The sequence below is a fragment of the Paramisgurnus dabryanus genome, chromosome 2 (assembly GCF_030506205.2).
Source record: "Paramisgurnus dabryanus chromosome 2, PD_genome_1.1, whole genome shotgun sequence".
Taxonomy (NCBI): domain Eukaryota; kingdom Metazoa; phylum Chordata; class Actinopteri; order Cypriniformes; family Cobitidae; genus Paramisgurnus; species Paramisgurnus dabryanus.
The window spans coordinates 46,029,395-46,054,285 of NC_133338.1; the positions used below are offsets into that span (position 1 = coordinate 46,029,395).

Sequence of the window (24,891 nt, forward strand, 5' to 3'; positions counted from 1 at the left end):
ATAGTAGAAAAAAAAAGAATACTATGGAAGTAAATGGGGTCCACAAACGGTTTGGTTACAAACATTTCTCAAAATATCTTTCTTTGTGTTCATCAGAACAACGACATCTATTCATGAATATCAGTCATGTGACCTTTTAAGTCATCCGCTCTTTTTCCAGCGCACTGCCGCCATCTTGAGTACCTACCGAGTACCAGTAGGCTACTGACAAGCATTAGCTAGCTTGCTACGATTTACGGATTTCTTATCTTTTTATCTATGATTCGTACGGATACAGGAAATGGCTGCGAAAGACAACATGTCGCACCTCGACTCTAATGAAAAGAAATGCTACTTTCAAAAAATATCATTGTTAGGGTGTGATGCCTACTCGATCCCTGATGCCTTCTTTCAGCCGCTATCCGCTGCTACCGAACTACCACTATTTTTACAACACTAAGAAGGCGCGACACCACATGAAACTTTGCTCGAAGTATCACCTGAATCTATACACATGAACGCAAGCATTGAGAACATTGTTTGTGTACACAGAGTTTACTAAAAAGAAAGGTTTTGAACAACTGACTTTGGTTGTTTTGGTGTCCGCTCGCCATCTTTGCCAGACATAAAGAATCGATTTACAAATGCGAATGAATGAGGCTCCTTTTTCAACTAGAAGGTCAGTATTGTTTTTCACTTGCGACAAAGCAACAAATTATCCATGCATTTATATGGAACTATGCTTTAGGAGCTATCCATCTTTACTCTCCTCCCTCCTTACGTCGCATTTGCAGATCGATACATCTTGACTGGCAAGATGGCGCCGAGCGTACACCAAAACAGCCAAAGTCAGTTGTTCAAAACCATTCTTTTTAGTAAACTCTGTTTACACAAACAATGTTCTCAATGCTCGAGTTCACGTGTAGAGACACAGGTGATACTTCGAGCAAAGTATAATGTTGTGTCGAGCCTTTTTAGTGTTGTGAAAATAGCAATTTTGATGCTCACAACATATTGAAGGCATAGCTTCTAATACTTTTGCGACCACTTCAGGTACTCAAAATGGCGGAAGACAAGTTTGAGATGTGAGTGACGTCAGCTAATATTCATGAATACAGGAAATAACATGAAAAGTGAGTAAATGATTTTTTTTAGGTGTACTATCCCTTTAAGTGCTTGTAATGTACAGCTGACATATTGCATTTCCTCGAAAATAATTTGTGTTCACAGAGGAAAGTTAAACAGGTTTACTGTGACATGAGGGTTTAAGAGTAAATGATGTTGTTACATTCTTAAAAAATGCTGGGTTATTTTCAACCCAGCGTTGGGTCAAAAAGAGACAAACACACCCCACTGGGTTGTAATTTAACAAATGCTGGGTTGTTTTAAACCATTATTGGGTCAAATCTAAACATTTTCTGGGTTAATTTAATTTAATGGCTTAGTTTAATTTTTTTTACGTTGTACTTCACTGTTTTAAGTGTAATATGACATTATTAGAGGGCTCGAAGTCATGAACAAAACTTAAATATATAACAAATTTTGAGGAACTATCAAAGCATATGAAATACATACTTAAAGGACATCTGCCAATCTTTGCACTGGAGATGGCATGAGCTGTAATGGGTGCACTCTGAAATGGTTTGATCTTTTCCCATCTAGTCAATGTATTTTTAGCCTAAGCTCTTTTCGGTGAATCCCATTTTAAAGACCTGAAAACTATCCCATGGAGGAACATATGGCAATATCTTCCCATTCTCCCCCCGACAACACGTCCTTAACCTCGGCAAGCAGATGTTATGAAAGACTTTCATTGAAGTTCCCAGCTATTTTTCCTTTATGCTGAAAAAGCAAGCGAATTGCCCCAATTTAGGAAGCAGATATATTGCCACGGCTTGATGAGGCTGTTTCATTTCATGCGAATGGGTCATGCAATACGACCAGCTTGAAAAGCAGCAGAGAGAAGAGAGCAGGAGAGAGAGTGTGTGTGTATGTGTTTTCATGTGGACATTTTCAAAGATTTAGTCATCCACTGGTTTTTCCAAGGTGACTATTGTGAGCTGGCTGTTTGCTGGCTGGAAGACAGATCAGAACAGATGAGCTAGAATCAGAAGACGCAAGCAGATATTTTCGTGGGATGTAATACGAGAAAGCGATAAAAATGAAAATACCAAGGCAGAGAGAGAAGTCGAGCTAGATAGAGAACGAGAAGAGCATAAAATACTGGAGGGATTCGAAGGAATAACAGCAGAGAGTGTGTGTGAATGTGTGAAACTGCAGTTGGAGCGAGTCTAGTGTTTGCTTTAGCATGCACGACTGGGGCCCCTCTGATTGGTTGGCAGGTTGGACCGGGGGGCTCTTGGGGCTCAGAGCCCCCCTCTGATTGCTTTGGTTGAGGGACGAACGAAGATGAGAATGGAGAGAGAGAGAAAGAGAGCAGGCACAGACTAGCGGACACCAAAAGTGAGAGTCCACGCGACAGGCTAACACTCACACACGCGCTCTTCTCTGATACTCGCATCCCCGCAGGAGTCATGGACCAATCCACTGTAACTGCTGCTGTATTCCTGGCTTTCCTCTTCCTCCTGGTACAGTGAGATCATTTTACTTCATGTATAGTCTTCTTTTGTTTCTTACGGTTTATATTTAAAAGTGATTGATCAAGTTTGGAGATTGATCAAGCATTGGCACTTTACAAGAAGCATAGATTTTAGTTCTAGATGCACAAGAGCATATATATATATTTTATAATATCTCTAGATTATTAGACAGATAAATACTGTTGTATATAAACTTTAAAGGTTAATCCATACAAACCGCAAGGCATACTGAGGGGGGTGTCGCAAGGTATACATATCGCAGGGATAACTGAATGATTTTAATACTTAAATTATTATGTATTGAAAAAGTTTTAGGGCAATCCAGATCTCTCCAGCTGAGATAATTATGCTTTTTTTTCACATTTTATTGTAATTGAAATAGATTTTACATATTTACATTGCAAACCATATACCACAGTATTTAGTTGTTGTACACTTTTCAATATCGTGCAGCCCTAATTTAAACTACATATACATTTATTCTATCTCAGTTTCTCAATATAAATAGTAGAGATCTCTCAAAAACTGTCATTCGGGTTCAGTTTTTACGCCACCGTCTCTGTGAGATGTGACCAAATAGAGTGCAAGGAACCGAGAGGCAGGCAAGAGCTTAAACAGATGTGAGGTAATCATATGACTTCCCAATTAAATAAAGCCCATTCCATGTATATTGATGTAACCCTGGGTCTGTGAAAGTGAGCATTGTGCCGGGCTCTGTAGCCTGTCAATGGGTGCTCTCTAAGCAAGCAAATATCCTAAATCAATTTCACAAGTCCCGTTGAGTTTGTACGTTTTCAAGCTCGGTTTGTTCCATGGTGTGGGATTTCAGTTTTGCCCTATTGAACCGAAATTATCTTTCATATCGCTTCAATCCAGGATGCAGGGCTTGGAAATGGAAAGTATTATATATGTCTGTACAGTATAGAAAGCTCCCGAGGCATAGGGTGAAGAGGAAGGGTGGGATTGTTATTTATAGGAGGGTTAATTTGGCATGTAAAAGTCATAGTAAAAACTGATTGGTGAAGAGTTAAGTAAAATATCTATGACTTACTGTATCCAGTTTTGTTGTGAAACGCTCTGATTGGTTGAAAATGTTTCTTATAACACTTGAGATCGTTCCCACAAAACCTCAGCATGGCCTTCAAATGCATGCTGGTAAATTTGTCAAGTCTGCAATTGAGTGTAAATCTACTGATTGCTTTTCACAGGACGCTTGGTAATTGTTGGATGGGAAACTAAAAATCAGAAGTAAGGTTTATTTAGGCAGCCAAGTTTGCAATTTTTTCTATAGTCCATCAAGTATGTTTAGATCTCAGAATTATATTTTCGTATCGCAAATATTTAGTGTGTTTATAACTTTCCTTCTCATTTGGAATTTCAAGATAAATAATGAGCCGTTTTGCTACCGGGCCCAAGAAAAATAAGCCGAATGTATCATTACCTTGTATCTCCTTTCTTCACTTGAGCCATTTATCATCCAAAACTAAACAATATGCCATGCTGTTGGGATAAAGTCAGAAAACTTCAATGAAAAATACTTCTTCAAAGGATATAGTTTTGCCTGAAAGGGTTTCATTTTTGTTCCCTAACCTTTCCCAGTTTGGTGCCCACTTTGGTGCCTCCCGAGCAGGTGTGAGCGGGTCACAGGAGTTCTCCATTACAAAGCCATCTGCAAGTTTCACGAAAGTTCAAGGGACTTTGATGCGACGGGACCCCACCAGTCGCACTGCCTGTATGGGGTTCGCATGAATACTGAAAAGACAGGTGCTTTTAACGCATTCCTGTTTGGTCTTTCACAGACTTGAATGGTCTCCGTCTGTGATGTTGGCTAATGCTGAAATATCCATTATGTTCGCAAGAACTACACACAATGGCTGTCTTGGAGACATTTACGGGGTGCAGGACAACCACAATAGTTCTGCAATCCCAGATCAATCATACCAGACTCTTTATTTCATAGAGTTTCTTTGTCCTGTCCAAGCCCCAACTGAGTTTGGCCATCAAGGCTCCTAATTTAAGGTGTTTTTGGGAAGCTAGTAACAAAAACAAAAGTTTGTCACCACGGTTGATTTATGGGCTCATCAAACCCATTGACCAGTTGAGTCACATGGCAAAGCAACCAAACCAATGTGTTTCTTAAAGAAAGAAGGGCAATATCACCAATAAACAAAGACTTGGAAAGATCTCAGCATGACAACCCAACACCACATTTATCTGTCCAATTAGACACCTGACCAGGAACGGGTCGAAACCGTGTAAGAGCGATAAGTCCCTGGTGAAAGGAGCATTGGGTTTTAATCTGTGCTTTCTGGCCTGCTTCCAACGTCAAGCCTGCTGTCCCATTGGTTGTCAAGACATGCCTGAGATGCACATCATCCTTGCAAGTTCTGAATTTATCTTCTCAAAATATTGATCTTGGAAGCGGATTTATTCCTCGTATCTCATGGCTGCCAAATACTTTGCTGAGCAATTATACCGGAGAAGGAACTTGGCTGGAGCTTGTTAAGAAAGGCATAACATTTCTCTATGAAAAGGATGACTCTGACATCTGACTGAAATATGCTGAAGGGAACATGAGAGCTTCAACCATTTCCTTACAGATCTTATTCATTTCCATTCACTTTCGTGCCGGTACCAAGCTGCTTTCTTTGGCCTCGCCTCACCCCCAGATTTTTAATGTGTATACTTGCAATTGTGAGAAATCAGTTTCTGTATTATTCATACATTTTGCAAGGGTTTGTGATTGAACTTTTACTTTTAGGTTATGCTAAAATGGCCATCAACTACAAATGTTGCTCAAAAATTCTCTGAGGAAAACAAAAATGGATACTAATGAGTTTTATTATTTACATTTAGCAAGGTGTAAAGCTTTTAAATGGATAGCATAGCACAAATCTGTTGAAAACACACCTGTTTTGTATTTACTTGACTAACTCGTAAATGTGAACAGTAGTCGACAGTTTCACTTTGTTATATATATATATGATCCTCTTTTATGGTGTTCATCTTTCCCTAACTCTGTTACTTGTAAACATAGCTTTGTAGGCCTTGCTTATTGTTGGCTAATTAGACAAAAAGTTATGTTAAAGGTTCTGGAGGACATTTTTATATTGAACTTTAGATTTAAGCATAGTTTGAGACCAGTTGTTGAAACTTTATGAAGACAGTCTTCGGCAGGAGTCTTGAACTGATCTCCATTTATTCTCATTTGTCTAGATGAACTTCAGAGATAATAAAGAACATTAATTTAGATGCTGTCATACTTATGATATGAGTCTTTTCTAAATGAACAAAATTATCGTATTTTTTTACCTATTCATTTACGCCTTAAGTCCAATTTATAGTCGTGCGTAAGGTCTACGCCGTAGCTACGCCATAGGTTATCCGTAGCCTCTGCATAGCTCTGCGTAGCCTGAAGTGCACCTTGCCAAATTTTTAACAGCGCGTCAGTTCTACGCGGACCACATGCACTGTGATTGGTCCACTAGAACCCTTACTGTCAGGTAAAAAAATGGGTCAGGTATTTCCATTTGAGACGTGGAGAACAAAGATGAGCCAAGTTGAGGAGTGATTTAGCAAAAACTGCAACAAAAGTCGCTGTTTATTTACTTCCATCACTGCTGGTCTTAAAACATACACAACAAGTTGCTGTTTCTTCTTCTATTGTGGGTTAAACTTGCCAAGCTGCTTCCTCATTGATGGTCGAGCTGCTACTGTGGTACCATGCATAGATACTGCCTACCAGTGGTCTCCATGTGTGTTTGCATGTCAATGCGGAGGGCGATGCAGAAGTATATATATTAAAAAACGACATATATCCTATGCCATCGCGGCTACGCCAAAGGACATACGCACAACTATAACGAGACCTTTAGGTGCCTGGTGCGTCACCGCGGCTACGCGCGGATGGTCGTGTCCAACACATACGCAACACAAATGATTTCTTATTCAAATTATTACTCTACCAGGCCGTGAAAGAAGAAGTGAAAAAAAGAAGTGAAAAAAAAAACGATAATATGTGTGAAAAATTTTGGCCGACCACGGACCATCCTGATGACGAAAATGATGTCATCAGGTATGTCATCAGGTATACCTTCGGCTTTAGCATCGCTCACTCTTAAGGCTAATTCACACTGATCCAACAACAACTCCAAATCCAACCAACTTCAACAAACCCCAACATTTCAAAGTCTCATTTACTTTGGTCCAACAACTGCCAACAGGGGTTTCATACTGACCCAACACATTTGTTCGATCAGTATGAATTGGCCAATATGTACAATATTTAGATATGGTATCTATCTAATATTATACAATTGTATCTAACATTTATTTTTAGTAAAGCAAAATGGTAACATTAAGCAATTTACTACTGGCAGGAGATATCTCTGCCTGAATGCTGGCAAGATGAGTCATCTCAGATGAGTCATCTCTGTGCAGGAAGTCATTGAGGTTATTTGGGATCTTATTGTTCCTCTTTTTTACAATGATGTCTCTTGGCCAACCAGAAGGAAGTGTTGACAGGTCGACTGTGGCTCACTGGTTAGACTTATTAGGCTAAACGCCCATAGACTGAATGAACCATTGTACTATTTTTCAGTCACTTTTACATTCGGTATCAGTTTTGCAAAGACATCTACAACTAAGTTGGCACCATGATGTGCTGTACTGTACTTGCCTTATGTAGCTGCGTGCATTTTTGGTTCCCCTTTAGCTCTCAGTTTATGTTTACAATTAACAGTCAGGGTTGCTTCTTCATCCATACCGTATATCCAACTAGTTCTTTGTATATTTTATTATGTGTCTGTGGTGGCCTTGAGAGGCAAATACAACAGCATTGATGTTGACAATAAAATAAGCATATGATTTTATAAACGATAAAAACAGCACTGTATGTGCTTTTTCGGAATATGACAGATATTAAAATTTCAGGTGCATTACTCGGGATCATTACACAATAACCTAAAAAATGTGAAAAATTATTTTATATCATGTATACCAGGTATCACTTATGTAAATATTAATTTACGTGTGACTGTATCTACACTCTTAAAAATTAAAGTGCTTAAAATCACAGCAATGCCTTAGAAGAACCATATTTGGTTCATCAAAGAACCATTCAAACAAATCTTCTTAAATTTTTTTCATATTAGCCAAAAAATGGTTCTTTTGTGAAATTGTGAACCTTTATTTTTAAGAGTGCGCATGCTACACCAAGGTGCTTAAAGAAACACACCGACTTTTTGGGACTTTAGCTTATTCACTGTATTCCCCAGAGTTAGATAAGTCCATACATACCCTTTTCATCTCCGTGCATCCCGTAATTCTATCTGATGCACCCACCACTAGCCTAGCTTAGCACGAAGACTGGAAGTAAATGGCTCCAGCTAGCATACTGCTCCCAATAAGTGTCAAAATAATGCCAACATTTTCCTATTTATGATTTGTATAGTCACAGGCAGCATGTACAAATAACAAGGACATATGGGACACAGCCATCTTTTAAATGTATACATACTGGAACTCCATTTTCACAAGGCAAAGCACTGCTACTTGAGTGAATTGCTCGCTGCCCAAGTACTGTAGCAGTGCTTCGCCTTTTGAGAATATAGTTACCAGTATGTGTACGGTTAAAAGAGGCTGTCTCATATGACCTTGTTATTTGTGCATGCTAGCTGGAGCCATTTACTTCCAGTCTTTGTGCTAAGCTAGGCTAGCAGTGGGTGCGTCAGACAGAGTTACAGGACGCACGGAGATGAAAAGGGTAAGTATGGACTTATCTAACTCTGGGGAATACAGTGAATAAGCTAAAGTCCCAAAAAGTTGCCGTGTTCCTTTAAGGTACTATTATACTTTCTGTATGAGACTTGGTTATTTATTGGTAAGTTCACTGATTCCCTCATCACTCATATTCTTTCTTTCTCTCTAGAGTTCTCGGACAGCTCGATCAGAAGAAGATAGGGACACCCTTTGGGATGCCTGGGGAACGTGGAGTGAATGTTCTCGTACCTGTGGAGGAGGAGCTTCCTATTCACTCAGACGCTGCCTCAGCTCCAAGTACTTCAACATTTTTATTTTTATATTCTAATGTCCCGTTGTACGTTCCATAGCCATCGGTACAATTTGTAATATATCAGAAGGACAGAATAGGGTCAACACTACACAAAAAAAAAAACCATACGTGAATGATCATATGAGTATAAGTGTTCACCTATAGGAAAAACGAATAGCTGATATTTCAAAATAATGGTTAAAAAGCGATTTTGACTACTAGCATTGCTGGACTGGGCTGTTCTTTCAGTCCACATTATACTTAAATTCCACCAAACTCTTAAATTACAGCATCTATGAAAACATCATTGGGCAAACTATAAAAAGGCTCTAAATGGGTGAGTTGTAATCTTTTATCTTCAATAGTGATTGGTGTTTGATTGCTATCCATCCATCTCTACATGATAAAAGTCTGCACGTCCCTCTTTCTGCATACTGTAGCTTAACCCCAGCCAAATGACGTGGAAATCTCCTAAGAGCAGGTCTCTCTTGCACTGTAATAGAAATACTGTAAATACATTTTATATGACTGTTAAAGACTCCTTTAGGGTCAACAGAGAGATCTATTGTGTTTTCCCCTCCAAAAATGGCTCCAGTCTCGGTCTCATATTTTACCAGACAACACGGCCGGTAAAGCTTGATTATCGACAGTGCATGAAGCATGTCCAATAAATCACAGGCCACTTTGTCCAGCTGAGATTTTGAATATCCACTTAAGCCAGACTGGTGGAGGGGGGTTGGTTTAAATAAAGGGGGAAACCAATTTTAAGGGGATTGCTGTGGCACACAAGACCATGTTTTCCATAAAAATTTTGTCACATTTATTGACTGGAATTCCTATTCAGTGACCTCATACTGTACGTGCCACACTTTATGGGTCCCACTGCACAATAAAGGTCTCTGAGGTATTGAAAAAGCTTTGCGTGAGAGAGGTCAGACGTGCGTCATTTTGTCACATCAAGACTTTGGCGAGGTTTTCCAGTGTTGCCATTGTGGCAAAATCACTCTCAAAATAAAATTCGAAATCTTGAACAATCGTATATCTTTTGCTCCCATAAAATCATGACCTTTTCAAAGCATCACGCAGTGGTCTCATTTTGTTAGGGTCTATTCACATACTGAACATGTTTAATACAGTCTGGCACAACACCCTGGCTGCCAAAGAGAGAACATTTCTGTCTTGTGGTTGATTATGCAAAGAGCGATTTCATTTTGGCCTGGATCTTTGCAAAGCTGCTCATGTATGCATGTGTTCAATAAACCGGCAAAGAGGACATTGTAAAGATGACCCCTGTGAATTTATGTTAAGAGCTGTTTGAGGTTCAGTTGGATTTTTAAGGCCTGTGGTTTGATTTCTGAGAGCAGGGGGCTGGATGAGTAAATTGGCAAGGTTTGGGGAAGGGATTTTTGTTTACAATGTGAGTTAAAAGAGCCGTCATTGCATGGGAACAGAGCAGTTCGTCAGGACTAGTTGCGGATCGAGGTTCTTTTAAGGACGCACATCTGCAGAATCAGGACAAACTGAAGTAAAAACTGAAGTTAACCCCCCCATCTTCCATTGACAAATATATAAAGGGTATAATATTGTACCCCAAAAGGTACATTTCAATGTATTGTATACCCATAATTGTATAAAAATAAACCAGGGTTCCCATGGGTCCTTGAAATCTTTGAAAGTTTGTGAATCTGGGGGAAATAATTCAAGGCCCTGGGAAGTTTTTGAAAATATACATACATAGATACAGGTCATTGAAAGTGCTTGAATCTATTTTATGCAAGAAGTTTTCTGGAAAAAAATTATTCCCTGTGTAGTGTAGGATAATATCATAAAAAATCTAGACTTTTTAAGCAGACGTGCTAAACTGTTCACTTGAAATGCTTATATCTTCTGTATGTGAATGTTGATTCATACCAAAATGCTTTTTTGCATAGTTGTGTTTGACACATGAAAACGTCTCAGGTTACGTATGTAACTGTTGTTCCCTGAGAAGGGAACGAGACGCTACGTCTCCCTTGCCATACTTCCTGCGTCTCTGTAACGGCGTCTTCGGCGATATTTCAGATAGCGATATACTTCCTGGCTCCCACGTCATTCTCCCTGTCTTTGTCGTTAAGCCTCACCATTGGTTGAATTTGATATACACATTCAGACACACTTACCCCTGGACGCGTCCCCAAAGTGTCATCACAGTGACACAGCGCGAGTTCCCTCAAAAGGGAAATGTAACAATGAATCTTAACAGGGAACACGATGTAACCTTGCTCTCACTTGAAATGTGTCCCCACATTTAGTCCTTGAATTTTAGGGTAATGGACCTGGAAAGTCCTTAAAAGGTCCTTGAATTTGAAGTTAACTAAGGTATGGGAACCCTGTAAACAACTCCAACGATAGAAAAGTACAGTTTTGTACCATTTCTTTTGTGCCTTTTTTCTGTCAGTGTAGGTATTAGGAATGCTCTGATCGATCGGCTGCAGATTGGTATCAGTTGATCATGGCATTAAATGACTCGATCGGTACTCGCTAAATTTGCTGATCTCATGTACTGATCTTTCTATTTACTTTTGTCATCATATGGCTCCGGAATGCGGCCACAATTGGAGACCATTTTTAAGCAGTGCGAGCATTTAACAACCAGTTGCTCATGTGCAGCCTGCAAATTTGAATTTCTCTCTCTACCTTAAAGGAATATTCCATTTTCTTAAAAGAAAAATCCAGATAATTTACTCACCGCCAGTCATCCAAAATGTTGATGTCTTTCTTTGTTCAGTCGAGAAGAAATTATGTTTTTTGAGGAAAACATTGCAGGATTTTTCTCATTTTAATGGACTTTAATAGTAACTCAACACTTAACAGTTTTTTCCAACGGAGTTTCAAAGGACTCTAAGTGATCCCAAACGAGGCATAAGGGTCTTATCAAGCGAAACGATTGTCAACCCCATGCTCTGTCATTTTAAACCACCTGTTTGCCATGTTGAGGAAAAATTGCTGGGATGTATAACTTGACATTCAGTAATGTGTGCATTTTAATGTCTACACACATACAGTACCTGACTTTATGTACCGATATTAAGTATGATTACGTATAGATACACTTTCACATGTAGCATACATAAATGTGTATATAATTCTGTGCATCCAAGTGTGCTGTGGAAATAGTGTTACTGAAAACCCTTATGAGTAAAAATATCCTGATGATGTCATAGCGTATCTTAGGAATTGCTCAAAAAATGCCATGCTGCCAAACCAACCACTCAATTGTCCTATGTAAATCGCATTTAAATACTTAAATAACATTTAAATAACTTTGGCTTGTTAAAATATGAAATGAACTATGCCAGCTCTTAGTCTTCAACTGGCCCTCTCTCACCCAGAGCCAAGCGTATTTCATGCATACTAAACCACTAATATAAACACATTTATGCATTATGGCCACATTTCACAGAGCTTTCACATTTGACATGCATTACAGTAATAACAAGTGTTATGGGACCATTACAGTTACATGTGATCTATTATTTGGAACATGAATCATGTCAATGACAAGCATAGAGGCGTTATGTGGATTTATTCAAGGCATAGCTAACCACTTAAAAGCAGGAGGTGCTTTTAAAATCGTAACACACTTATTAATATTGTACATTTGGGTTTGTCTTTGAGCATTTGATACGTCTTAATGTTTCTATTTGGACTCTTGTAGTACAAGTCCCAGAGTATCAAGGCACGCGTGTGTATGTTGGTCATCATTCAGAAGTTAGGTATCCATTCAAAGCTTTTGGCAAAAACCTTCTCTGCTTTTAGTCGCATGATGTCACAATGAATTCTCCTTCACATTTCTGTTGACCGAGCCACAACTCACACTCGGCTGAACCAATACGACGGACACTCGCTTTCTTTTAATGTGCCCTTTATGCTGGAAAGATCAAATAAATCAGCCAGAGAGCCACAACTTATTGTTTGTCTTGGCACAAAGAGTGGTCTAGATGTGTCACAGATATAATGTTCTTACCATGCTGCATTACTGAAATAGCTTCCTCCCTTTTGTCCTAAGGAAAAGTATCATGTTAGATTAGGTATTTGACATTTGTGCCGTGCAACCTTTTATGTTGGCTGTGGATTAATAAAAACCTGGTGACACAGGAATCTTACTTATGTGACTGAAGTCAAAGCTCTGTCTTTAATTACGTTACACTGCGCAATGGAAAAAGTTGCCAGTCCTAGTCATCTATCTCCTGCCACACACTAGTTCACAGTAATCCTTACCTGAAAACAGTTCATTTAAAAAAACTGAAATGTGTCTTTTATTAAAGGTACCGTGGCATGTAAAACTGTATTTACCTATGCAAAGGTAAATACAATATAACAACTGTTTAGTACATGGCAATGACACATTGTGAGGCTCAAACACTATTGTTTCCTCCCTCTAATGCAGAGGTGGCCTAGCGCCGGGCACTTTCATCCGGCCCGCTAAACAGTATAATTATATTAAACGGTGTAGGTTTTTGGTCCAGAATGACTCATTTGATGCAATACCATCAACGTCCAAAAGATTTCGCTAGTGCTGAAAAACTTGACTGGAAAATGAGCGCGCCAGAGCGGCAACAAAATAAAAAATATTAACACTGAATGTTGCGTGTTTAAAACAGAATGGACAGCAAAATACTTTACCATCATTAGACAGAGGCCATTATGTGCTTTTTGCCAAGAAGTATTACCATTTTAAAAACCAAAAAGTGCTTAGCTCTGTTTTTAACATCATGGTGATATGTAATAATTATCTTGCAAAGCACATGAAATGAATTGCCCTTAACCACAAATTCACTATGGTCTAACCATTGTGTTTTATTTGTAGTAAAACTGTGGTAACACAAATGAGAATTAATGTGCTAAAACCATGGTTACTTTTCCTTATGGCGATAACTGTAAAAATGGTTCACAATGCTAAATATATTACTGTAATACTGTGATGTACAATGATGTTCATAAAAAAGTAGGTCGTAGATTAAAGTCTGTAGTAACTGACTATTGATTTGGAATCAATAAAGCTAAATTTGTCATTCATAGTATTCGGCCCTTCTCCTTTATTTCAAAACCTGATTTTATTTCAAAACGCCCTACCAGTGATCATATTAGGGGGCCCCCCAACCAACCTAATAAATAAATAAATAAAACCCTTATCATGAACACTTCAAAAGCATTGTAAATTGTATTAATATTATTAAGAAATATGTTGAAACTTTGAAATAGTAGTTAAAATGTCCAGTTCACGTTAATATGTCACTGCACTCATACACCCCCTTCTTTCACAAAAAATGGACTAGTCCGGTGCGAGTTGCGTGAAAGATAAACACAGAGTGACAGGAGAACTGGGAAAGTACTGGGAAAGTGATTTGAAAATATTTCAAAAACTCAAATTCACAACCCTACTCGCTGTTTTTGCCCCACTGACTTATTCTCTATTGGTTTGTGTAGTGCTACACTTTGTGTGTTCTCTGCTTTCCATCTTAATCTTGGAGTAAAATTTTTTTCGTTCGGTCGGATGGGGGGCCCTATACATACCTTCGCATTGGGCCCCAAAATTGCTAAATCCACCACTGACTATTACCGTTACAGTTACATTTGCAGGTTCATACTGAAAAAAAAAAACTTACCACTCAGAAACATTTATTTCCAATCTCCGAAAAATTGATTATTTCTCAAAATCTTTGTCTGATACAGGCTCAAACAAAAGGTCTGTTTATACACACAGGTCTACTCAAAAGAGCTGCTTTGAGAAACAGCCAATCAGAGCAGAGCAACATTATTATTCATGACTCTTTCAAATTAGGTAATAATAGACCATTTTATTCCAGGGACAAATCCTAGGGTTGTAAATGGGCACGTAAAACTGTCTCTGGATCATTTTTACACTTAATAAAGTCACATACCTTCTATGTAGGTATCAGAGAACAATGTAACATATTGTGTCAATGCATTCTGTGGCACCTTTAAGAAGATTGATAGGATAGATTAGTAAAATATAAACACATTTTATTGGTGGGGTAACACTTTAAGAATGTAATATTCTTAAATGGTTGTCTTTAATGTAAATAATTTTTTCTTCCCAGAACTTGTGAGGGACAGAATATCAAATACCGCACCTGTAGCAATGTGGTAAGTGAGCACACCTGCATGCTTTGTTGTGTTTGATTTGACAGGTACAGTACTGTGAGGGTACTATGGTACAATCATGATATCAGATATATGTTATATGATGGTACTTTTACTCAAGTGGATACGTTTATGCTTTTGGCAGACTCATTTGTCTAAAGTGACTTACAGTGCACAGTAAGGTATGCACTACTGTACTGTATGTATGGATGGGGATTGAACCCATGACTTTTACATTGCTGACGCAATACTAAACTAGCATGTACTGTGGCATTGAATAATAATGCTAAATCATATTTACTCTATGTACCATGATATTTACATGATCCAAGGTATTAAGAGAATTTCATAGTTCTACCATAGCACTCCTTTCTTACAAACCATTGTATCATTGTATTTTATTATTATTATTTTTAATGAAAAGTTAATTATTGTCATTTGTGAAAAGTTAAAGTTGAAATGTATACATGTGTCTGCCAATGGCATAATTGTTATCCTTTTGCCATTTATCCCATTATAACTACATTTGCAGACAGTTTAGTAACAGTGTTGGCTCAGAAGTTTCCCATTTTATCTTTCATGCAATGTAAATCTTTAGTATACATTTATATACTAACTGTGACTGTTCCACCCTTATGCTCAATTGTGTTTCGTTCATTTCCAGGACTGTCCTGCAGATTCAGAAGACTTCCGTGCTCAGCAGTGCTCGGCTCACGCTGATGTCCGCTATCAGGGTCGCTATCACGAGTGGCTTCCTGTGGATAATGACCCTGAAAACCCTTGTGCCCTCAAGTGCCGGGCTAAGGCCACAGGACAGGTCGTGGAGCTGGCACCTAAGGTGTTGGATGGGACACGATGCTACACAGAGTCTCTTGATATGTGCATTAGCGGAGCCTGTCAGGTCTGTCCTGTCTTTGACTTTTCTTTCTGTAATGGATTTTGAATGTTTTTAAACAGTTTATTAAAGGCCTGTTCACAACATTAATGACTAACGACAAGTGTAACTATATTGGCATCCACACCAATGGATGATAACGTTATGTTTATCTTAAGCTCACTCGCTGTTGTTTTACATTTTAAGTGTGCACGCCCTTAAATTTGAATCGAGTTTGATTGGCTGTCAATGTTTTATGGTTTATCAGCTACAAAATTTGCTTTGAAAGTGATCCCAATGATATAGTTTCTTTTTCATTGTCATTAACTATAGCCATATGTCTTAAAGGAATATAACACTTTTATAAAAAATCTGATAATTTACTCACCCCCATTAGGGTGCATCAAATTTGAATGGGAAATTTTAATTTCAAAATATCAATTTGGCTGGCATTGCATTTTGTTTCAATTAACATAAAAATGACTTTTGCAAAGTTTTAAGGAATTCCATTGAAATTTAGGGGTGCCACCCAACACATGAACTTTGGTGAAATTTTACAAATTTTGAAATTTTAATCTAATTGTCAAAAGGTTGACCTGGAAATTTTGAGTACAGTGAACTTTTATACACTAACAGGTTCTATAGGGTTATCAAAGTAAAAGTTGTTTGTTTGCTCTTTGGGCAACTTGGGCATTTCTCAGAATTCAACTTTTAAGACTCTCTATTAAAAGGTCCTATAGACAAAATAAATGGAAGTCAATGGGACATGTTCAAGTGGCCTTACCCTGAATTTTGTGCAGCAGTGATGGATGTCGGACACACATGTTGGGGTGGTTTCCCAGACAGGGATTAGCTTAAACCAGGACTAGGCCTTAGTTTAATTAAGAAATATAACAAAGGGCACTGATGTATTTTAAAATATGTCCGTGCAAGTTGTTTTCAGTTTGGGCAGCTAAATAGCAATAAAAGTGGTTCTGACAGTAGCTCGTAATCATAGGGGAACCATTTTTAGTGATATATAGTGCTATTTAGTGCCATACGGGAGTCATATAGCACCACTATAGCACCACATATGGTTCTATATAGCACAATATGGTTCTATACAGGTGCTACATACTGTAGGTGTTATATGGCACTTAAAATGGTTCCCCTATGATTACGAGCAAGTGAACCAATTTTGGTGCTATTTAGAACTGCTTGTTTTTAGAGTGATAGTGGCTAACTTACTGGCAACTAACAAAGCCTAATGGTAAGAGCTGACACTAACTTAACTTCAAACCTAATTGCTTAGTCTGTGCCAGGGTCTGCTTTACTGAGCAACATCACCAGGGAGAAAGAGAGAGAGGAAATGGAACCTGAACTAGCCTAGCCAGTGCGTCTCTCCCCAGATATGTCTCCCTTCCTGCCACCCAAGAGTAACGTCCTATTCAGGGATTAGCTTGAGGTTGCAGCGGCGAAGGTTTAGCTGTTGGTTGCGTTCATGTTCAACTGCCTGCAGCACATTTTGCAGGTGCTGCTCCTTCCTTGCCACTGTGAAGAAGTCGGATGTGAGCTTGACACCACGCTCAGCAAAGTCATTGACCACGTTCATTGCACGTACATTGACCTCACTTTTTTTGAATGCAGCATTGGTCACCAACACTGTAAAAATTTGCTGTAGTTATGCAGCTGGTTGCCAGTAACTTAGTGTAGAAGATAAAGACAAAAAATGTTTAATGTTCATTTAACTTTGAACAAACTGTTGCCAGTAAATAACATAAATGCAAACTCTACAGTAAGTTACTGGCAGCTAGTTGCCAGTTATACCCAATAATACTGTAATTTCTACAGAAAGTTTTTATAGTGCATCCATCGTGCCTTGTGGAGTGCTCCCGGTCGTTGGAAGGTCTCTGTAGTCTGCTCTTTACTATTTGTATCCAGAAACACAAGACACAGCTGCACAAAAACCCATGGTAGTCACCTCGCTTTTGGTCAGTGACTTTTGCGCACCTGACAAATTCAGCACGTAAATTGCCCAGGAGTGGTTGCTCGGTGTTGCCAGGAATGTAGCGGGACCATTGGCTGCTGGATTCTTGTGGTAACAGGTTCCATTTCTCTCTCAGACGTGTGAACAAGGTAAACTCTGGTGAGCGTGATGACTCCTCCTTCAGGTCTGTGAAAACCTGGTTCAGGAGGACCTCACCAAAGGAGTTCCGACACCAAGACCAAAGCAGTGGTCGGCCCAGTGAGAGCTGTATGGCAATGCAGGCTGCTGTGAGATGGCCGGTGTTTGACGCAGTGGTGTCAAATGCCACGTTGACAACCAGGTCAGCACAGCACCAGTCCCGCAGCAACTTGCATGTCAACCAGGCAATAATCACTCCACATGCCTCATTGGTCTGCAGTTTCAGCCACTCTGCATCTTCAACCACCACTGTAAGATGATACAACTGGTATGATAGTAAGTAAGGAATAATCTATGATGGGCCATTGAATTATAAGGACCAGAGTCGATTATTCCTCTTATACCACGGTTACCACAAACATTGCTCTGGTGCCTATTTTTAAGACATTTCAAAGGTTAGGTCTGTGGTTATAATAAATTAATGCATACCGACAGAACATTTCTCAGCCAATCAGAATACAGCATTCAACAGACCCGTGGTATAATATGTAATAATACATATCCAACACAGGAAGATTACCTCAAACAGAAAGATCAGCTCAGTTTTCTTGAGCTGTAGTATTGTTTACCTCAGATCTCCATGGCGACCATGGAGCACTGTTAACCTTTTTATCCAACAAAAACAGATCTGCGGTGGCACCCCTAAATCATCATGTACTGGAAAAATATTTTGCATGTGTTGTTTCTACATATATTAGAACACTTTTAGCACCGAGCCATATCAAAATTCAAGAATTGTGTTTTTTGATGCACTCTAACCCTAATGTCATCCAAGATGTTTATGTCTTTCTTCATTCAGTTAAGAAGAAGTTTTTTGAGGAAAACATTCAAGGATTTTTCTCCATGTAGTGGACTTTAGTGGACCTCAACCATGTGCAGTTACAATGCAGTTACAAAGCAGCTTTAAAGCGGGCTAAATGATCCTAACTGAGGAATAAGGGTCTTATCTAACGAAACGATCATCATTTTCTCCAAAAAAATGTACTTTTAAACCACTACTTCTCATCTTGCACTAGCTGTGTGATGAACCAGCGTGACTTTACATATTACGTAATCATGTCAAAAGGTCACACATGACTTATGCGAAACTACTGTGCGTTTTACATGTGTTACGCGTGACCTATCCACTATATGGAGAAAAATCCTGGAATGTTTTTCTCAAAAAATTGTATTTCTTTTCAACTGATGAAAGAATGACATAAACATCTTGGATGACATGGGGTGAGTAAATTATCATTTTTTTATGAAAGTGGATCGCATTGAATAGCATTTTTTTTTTTTATAATTATTATTGCAGATCGAATATTCAACTATTCTAACTACTCATGCAACAGTCTTTAAATAGGGAAAACATGGAAGTGTTTGGTGGCTTCTAAATTCATCCCTGTTTGGATCCTAAGGAATGAATGGGGCTAAGCTAAATGCTAACACATTTACAACACACTGTACAAAGATTAAGTGAATGCATTGAAGAAAGATATGTATGTATTAATTCGTCTAAGTTGAGGTAAGAACATAGTAAAATATTGTAAAACGGTGGTGTTTTCCTTTAAGTTAATGGACAGTTTATGTTTTACACCTGTGAATGCCGACTTGATTACATTTGCATTTGTACAAACAAGTCTTTGCGATGAGACAACCACAGATGTCACGCACCAGTGAATGATGGACACCAGACTTTAGTGAAATGAATAATAAAGCTCTATGTGACAGCCATCCAGCGACACAAACTTTGGTTTCCCTATAACACTATTTTGCAGTACTCTAAAACTAAATGCTAGATTAATCAATAGCGTTAATTAATACAACCGGATCATAATTCTTTGTACTTTTGTAAGAATTAACTCTCATTTCCTTTCCTGGCAGATTGTTGGCTGCGACCACGAGTTAGGAAGCACGGCTAAAGAGGACAACTGTGGAGTATGTAATGGAGACGGCTCCTCATGCCGACTAGTAAGGGGTCAATACAAATCCCAGCATGCCACAGGAAAGAGTAAGATTTTTTGTTTGTTCTTTCAGTGCTTTTGATATATCATGATGTTTCAGATAGTTGTACCGCTTAACAGGAAACTATTTACAGTAATAATTATCTGTGAACGTTACAAATTTTAATGGCTTTGTCAAGCTACTTAAACATCAATTGCGTGCTCCTTAGGTCCAAAAATATCTGGCTTTTCTCACGCAGATGTGCTCATTTCAGTTGGTTTAACAGGCATCTGTGATTGATCTCCTACGCACCTGTTTAATGCTTCGAACAGAGACTTTGCTAAGCCTACTTGCATCATCGAAGGAAATGAGTTTCAGACCTTTCCTAGTCAAGTGAGACCCTGCTGTAATTGATAACTTTCTCTGCCATTATGTTACTTAAGGCAGTGAAGAGTCAATGTTTCAATGCTTCTCTTGAAACTAATTGGAGTTCACGTCTTTTGACACTACCATCTGTTACGCTTAATTGTCTGTTAAGTAAGTGATGTGAATGGGCTGTTGAGTTAGGACAGTACCAAAGACCTACCCAAAGAAACATTTCAGCTTTTTCAAAGCTCAGGAGTCCCACTTGTGTTTCATTTAAGCATCAATTTGTATCCCACATGTTTCTTTTAAAATTTGCTAGGAAATATTAAAATAGACACAAATGAGACACTTGTTGGTGTACAGTACAGAGTTATGAAATGAATGTGGATAGCATAGCTTAGATCATTTAGACCTAGTAGAATTTGATACAGTTAGTAGCTTATATAATCACATTGCCTAATGTGGATGCTCCAAACCATTTATTATTATTTGTGGAAGGATTGGCATTTATCGCGTTTTTGGAAAAAATGTAGAAAAGATGACATATCGTATTTTGTGTAAAATTTAAGAATTTAATTTAAACAATTTAAAACAACCCAACAACATTTTTCCGAGTGTAAATTGATGATTATTACATTAATAATAATATTAATTTTAATGATTAAATTTAACTTCCTTGTGTTTCCACAGCTGAAGATACCGTGATCAGCATTCCGTATGGAAGTCGACACGTACGCCTGGTTCTTAAAGGCCCGGATCACTTGTGTAAGTCTTGGTAGGTCCAGGGGCTTCTGTTCAGAACTGAGAAGATAGTCAGTGCTGGTTTGGCTTTTTTCTGTAATAGCTGTATCAGAATCCAGTCGCAGCAAAAGGTTTTTGGAAAGGATCAAATGAAACCTGTTATTATCACTTTTTGCTCCTAAAAATCATTTTACCATTTTGATGATTGAGAATCTACTGTGGTTAAAAATGATCTGCATACTGTGAAATTATTATCAAGAGCAATATCGTGTTGCATTAAACATGTTAGGCAGTTACAGTTTGGCATGAACAGGATACAATTAGCAATGAAGGAAATCAACCATCAGTTACTTGAGATACTCCAGGCCACTTCTGGGATGGATCTTTCCAGTAGAAGCCATTTATAGCAATTACCATTAATGGTCAGTTTGTTCTGTAGTGGCACCACTGTCCAAACGGGAAAAGGAGATTGAATTAGGGGGAAACAGATTTGACCATTTTAGTACAGACGCTTTACAAAGATATAATCCATTGTAGTGAATGTGAAAGACATAATTCACCTTTGTTATTAACAGTAGTTCTGTATAACGTTCAGGGATCGCGTTCCCTTTAAATGTTTAGAATGCGTGATGACGCATGACGCTGATGAGCGCTTGTTGGAGTTCCTTCTGTTGTTTACCTTTGAAAATAAATGACACACGCATTCGTGTGCTCAAAGTAAGAAGTTGTCTCTTGCAAATTCCACACTGGTGACCCCGATATTAGTCTGCTGGACGTATCCAGAGACACGACGCGATCATGACCACGAACGTCGCCCTCAAACTCCCCGAATTCTGGGAATCGTCAGCATCGGCATGGTTCGCTCAGACTGAAGCGCAGTTCGCGCTGCGTGAGATCACCGCGGATACAACAAAATATTACTACGTTGTGTCAGCTCTCGGAAATTCAACAGCATCCAGGGTGGTGAGCCTTCTTACAAATCCTCCCGAAAATGAGAAGTATACAGCACTTAAAACCCACCTGTTGAAAACGTTTGAACTGTCAGACGCTGAGAGAGCCAGCAGGCTTTTCTCACTTCAAGGACTGGGTGACAGCAAACCGTCCGAGCTCATGGACCGTATGCTGGATCTTTTGGGCGGACACAAACCTGATTTTCTTTTCATCCAGCTTTTCCTGCGCCAGCTGCCTTCCCAAGTAAGAGCTGCTTTAGCCAACACCACAATCACTGACTGTCGTAAACTAGCTGACGAGGCTGATAAATTTTTTCTGGCGAGTCAGGGACATTGTGCGTCCGCGCTTTTTCCCGCGCATATCTCTTCGGTGACACGGGACACCTCCACATTCATTGCTGCGTCCACTTCTCGTCGGCAGCAGTTTTCTGGCACCCAGCAGCCATCAGGATTGTGTTTCTATCATGCAAAGTTTGGAGCCAAGGCCAACAAATGCCGTCCACCATGCAGTTTCAGTGTTTCGGGAAATGCCAGGGCCGGCGCTCAGTAGTGGCCATGAGTGTCGGCCGAGTAGGCAGGCTGCTTTTCATCCGCGATAGCATCTCCGGACGCCGTTTTCTGTGCGACACGGGAGCACAAAGGAGCGTTCTGCCCGCATCCCATTTGGACATGGTGACCGACAGCCACGGTCCCCCTATGGCAGCTGCCAATGGCAGCCCCATCCGCACATATGGAACGAGGTATGTCGAATTGTGTTTCGGGGAACAGCAGTTTGGTTGGGACTTTGTTACCGCAAAGGTTGCTTTTCCCCTCCTCGGCGCTGATTTTTTGTGTGCACATGGACTGTTGGTGGATGTTAAGAACCGCCGTCTGATTGATGCCGCCACGTTTTGTTCTTATACATGCACGCTCAGTGAGGCAGACCCCATGCGACTGTCTAGCATGCTCTCTGTTTCCGATGATTTCCACCGTCTACTGGCCAGTTTCCCAGCCCTCACTCGGCCTACTTTCTCTGCATCTACTGTGAAGCATGGTGTGGAGCACCATCTCGCCACTACAGGTCCACCCGTTTATGCCCGCGCTCGGCGCCTTGACCCGACCAAGCTTGCTGTTGCAAAGGCTGAGTTTGCAAACATGGAACGCCTCGGCATAATACGCAGATCCGACAGCCCATGGGCATCACCCCTCCACATCGTCCCCAAACCTGGCGGCGGCTGGCGCCCGTGTGGCGACTACCGACGGCTTAACGAGGCAACGGCACCTGATCGATACCCAGTCCCGAACATACAAGATTTTTCAGCACACCTGGCTGGCAAGGTGATCTTTTCCAAGGTGGACGTCGTCCGGGGATATCATCAGGTGCCGGTACACCCACTGGACATTCCCAAAACAGCGGTGATTACGCCGTTTGGACTATTTGAATTTCTGCGCATGCCGTTCGGCCTTAAAAATGCTGCCCAATCTTTCCAGCGCCTCATGGACTCTGTTTTGCGGGACCTTCCTTTCCTTTTTGTGTACTTGGATGACATCCTGGTAGCGAGCACGTCCAAGTCTCAGCACCTGGTACACCTCCAAACCCTTTTTGAGCGACTTAGCCACCATGGACTAATTGTCAACCCTACCAAGTGCCAGTTCGGTCTCTCCACCATTGACTTCCTCGGACACAGAGTCACTAAGGACGGAGCTGTTCCTCTCCCATCAAAGGTGGAGGCAATCATACAGTTCCCGCGCCCACTTACTGTCAAATCCCTGTAGGAGTTCCTCGGCATGGTGAATTTTTATCACCGTTTCATCCCTCGTGCCGCTCAGATTATGGGGCCCTTACATGAGGCCCTGAAAGGTAAACCCAAACACGCTGTGGACTGGACTGAGAGCAGAGTCAAGGCTTTCGGTGCCACTAAAACAGCACTAGCGAACGCCACTATGCTGGCGCATCCCTCTCCTACAGCCCCCATTGCTATCACCTCGGATGCCTCAGATTATGCTGTCGGTGCTGTCTACGAGCAGTGGGTGGATGGGGCCTGGCAGCCGTTGGCTTTCTTCAGCCGTCACCTGCGCCCTTGTGAGCGGAAGTACGGCACTTTCGACCGGGAGCTGTTGGGTCTCTACCTCGCCATTAGACACTTTCGTTCCCTGCTAGAAGGCCGACACTTCACTGCTTTTGTGGACCACAAGCCGCTGACTTTTGCCATGGCTAAGGTGGCCGAGCCGTGGTCCGCCCGCCAGCAACGGCATCTGTCTTACATTTCCGAGTTTACCATAATGTTAAGACTGTGGCCTGTGAATTAAAAAATCTATAACATTTCCTATACTTTGTGTTTGTATAACAGTGAGCTAATAGTTTTTTTAAAGGTCTGTTTTACTTGCTAACTGTGCGTGCACACCGCCTAAATCAATTAGGAGGATTTCCTTATTCTGGTTGTAGTAACGACTATAAACAAATGAGTAACCTTCCTCTCGGTAAATTACGAAAGAAGGATGATGTAAACTCCACTGCTTCGCTGTCATTGGTTGTCGCTCATTTGCATAAAGTTTAACTTTTCTCTAATTTGTTGCTTAATTGGACACGCCCCTTCCTGTCGCTCGTGTCACAGGAAATCGCCAAGCTTCCAATAAAATCAATGAGAGTATGTTGCTCCACTGTTGTTAATCGCTGGCAAAAAAAATGATAATCAAATTTAGAAGTTTGCTGGCTTACTGTGAGTTCACACCACCCGCATTTGAGGCGTCAAATTCCCGTCTACCGCATCTAGTTTGTCGCTTGAACATTTTGAGTTTGCTCGCGTCATTCACATGTGAAAGCCTTGCATGAAATTCTAGTAACCGAGACATTCGCGCGAAAATTCGCGTCATGGGAGGGGCTTCTGCAACTCTGCTTGCTTCCTGTAATCACGTCATTACTAGAGCAAGCTCCTGATTGGTTAACGAGGCGCATTTTTCCGCCAAAGTTACAATTTTTCAACTCGCATGCTTCCTGCGGCCACGCTCAATTCCCACGAACTGGACACGCGAATGAGACGGAAATCGCGTCTGCTGTGAGACCTACAGATGAGCGTCAACGCGTCTTTATGCTGACCTAACATTAAAATCAC

General features: G+C 40.2%; 1 protein-coding gene across 2 annotated transcripts in view; it reads left to right on the forward strand.

Annotated features, from left to right (window-relative positions):
• LOC135778571 (ADAMTS-like protein 1) overlaps positions 1–24,891 on the forward strand; it is a 150,073-nt gene that overhangs the window by 80,668 nt on the left and 44,514 nt on the right. Inside the window, exons 1-6 of one of the 2 annotated variants that reach the window (XM_065288951.2) lie at positions 2,028–2,567; positions 8,509–8,636; positions 14,736–14,781; positions 15,443–15,679; positions 19,683–19,809; positions 20,799–20,873. In XM_065288951.2, the coding sequence (XP_065145023.1) occupies positions 2,514–2,567; positions 8,509–8,636; positions 14,736–14,781; positions 15,443–15,679; positions 19,683–19,809; positions 20,799–20,873 (667 nt within the window). In that variant the 5' untranslated portion in view covers positions 2,028–2,513. Of the gene's footprint in view, positions 1–2,027; positions 2,568–8,508; positions 8,637–14,735; positions 14,782–15,442; positions 15,680–19,682; positions 19,810–20,798; positions 20,874–24,891 lie in introns of those variants that run through there. The other variant, XM_065288950.2, reaches the window with a different exon arrangement.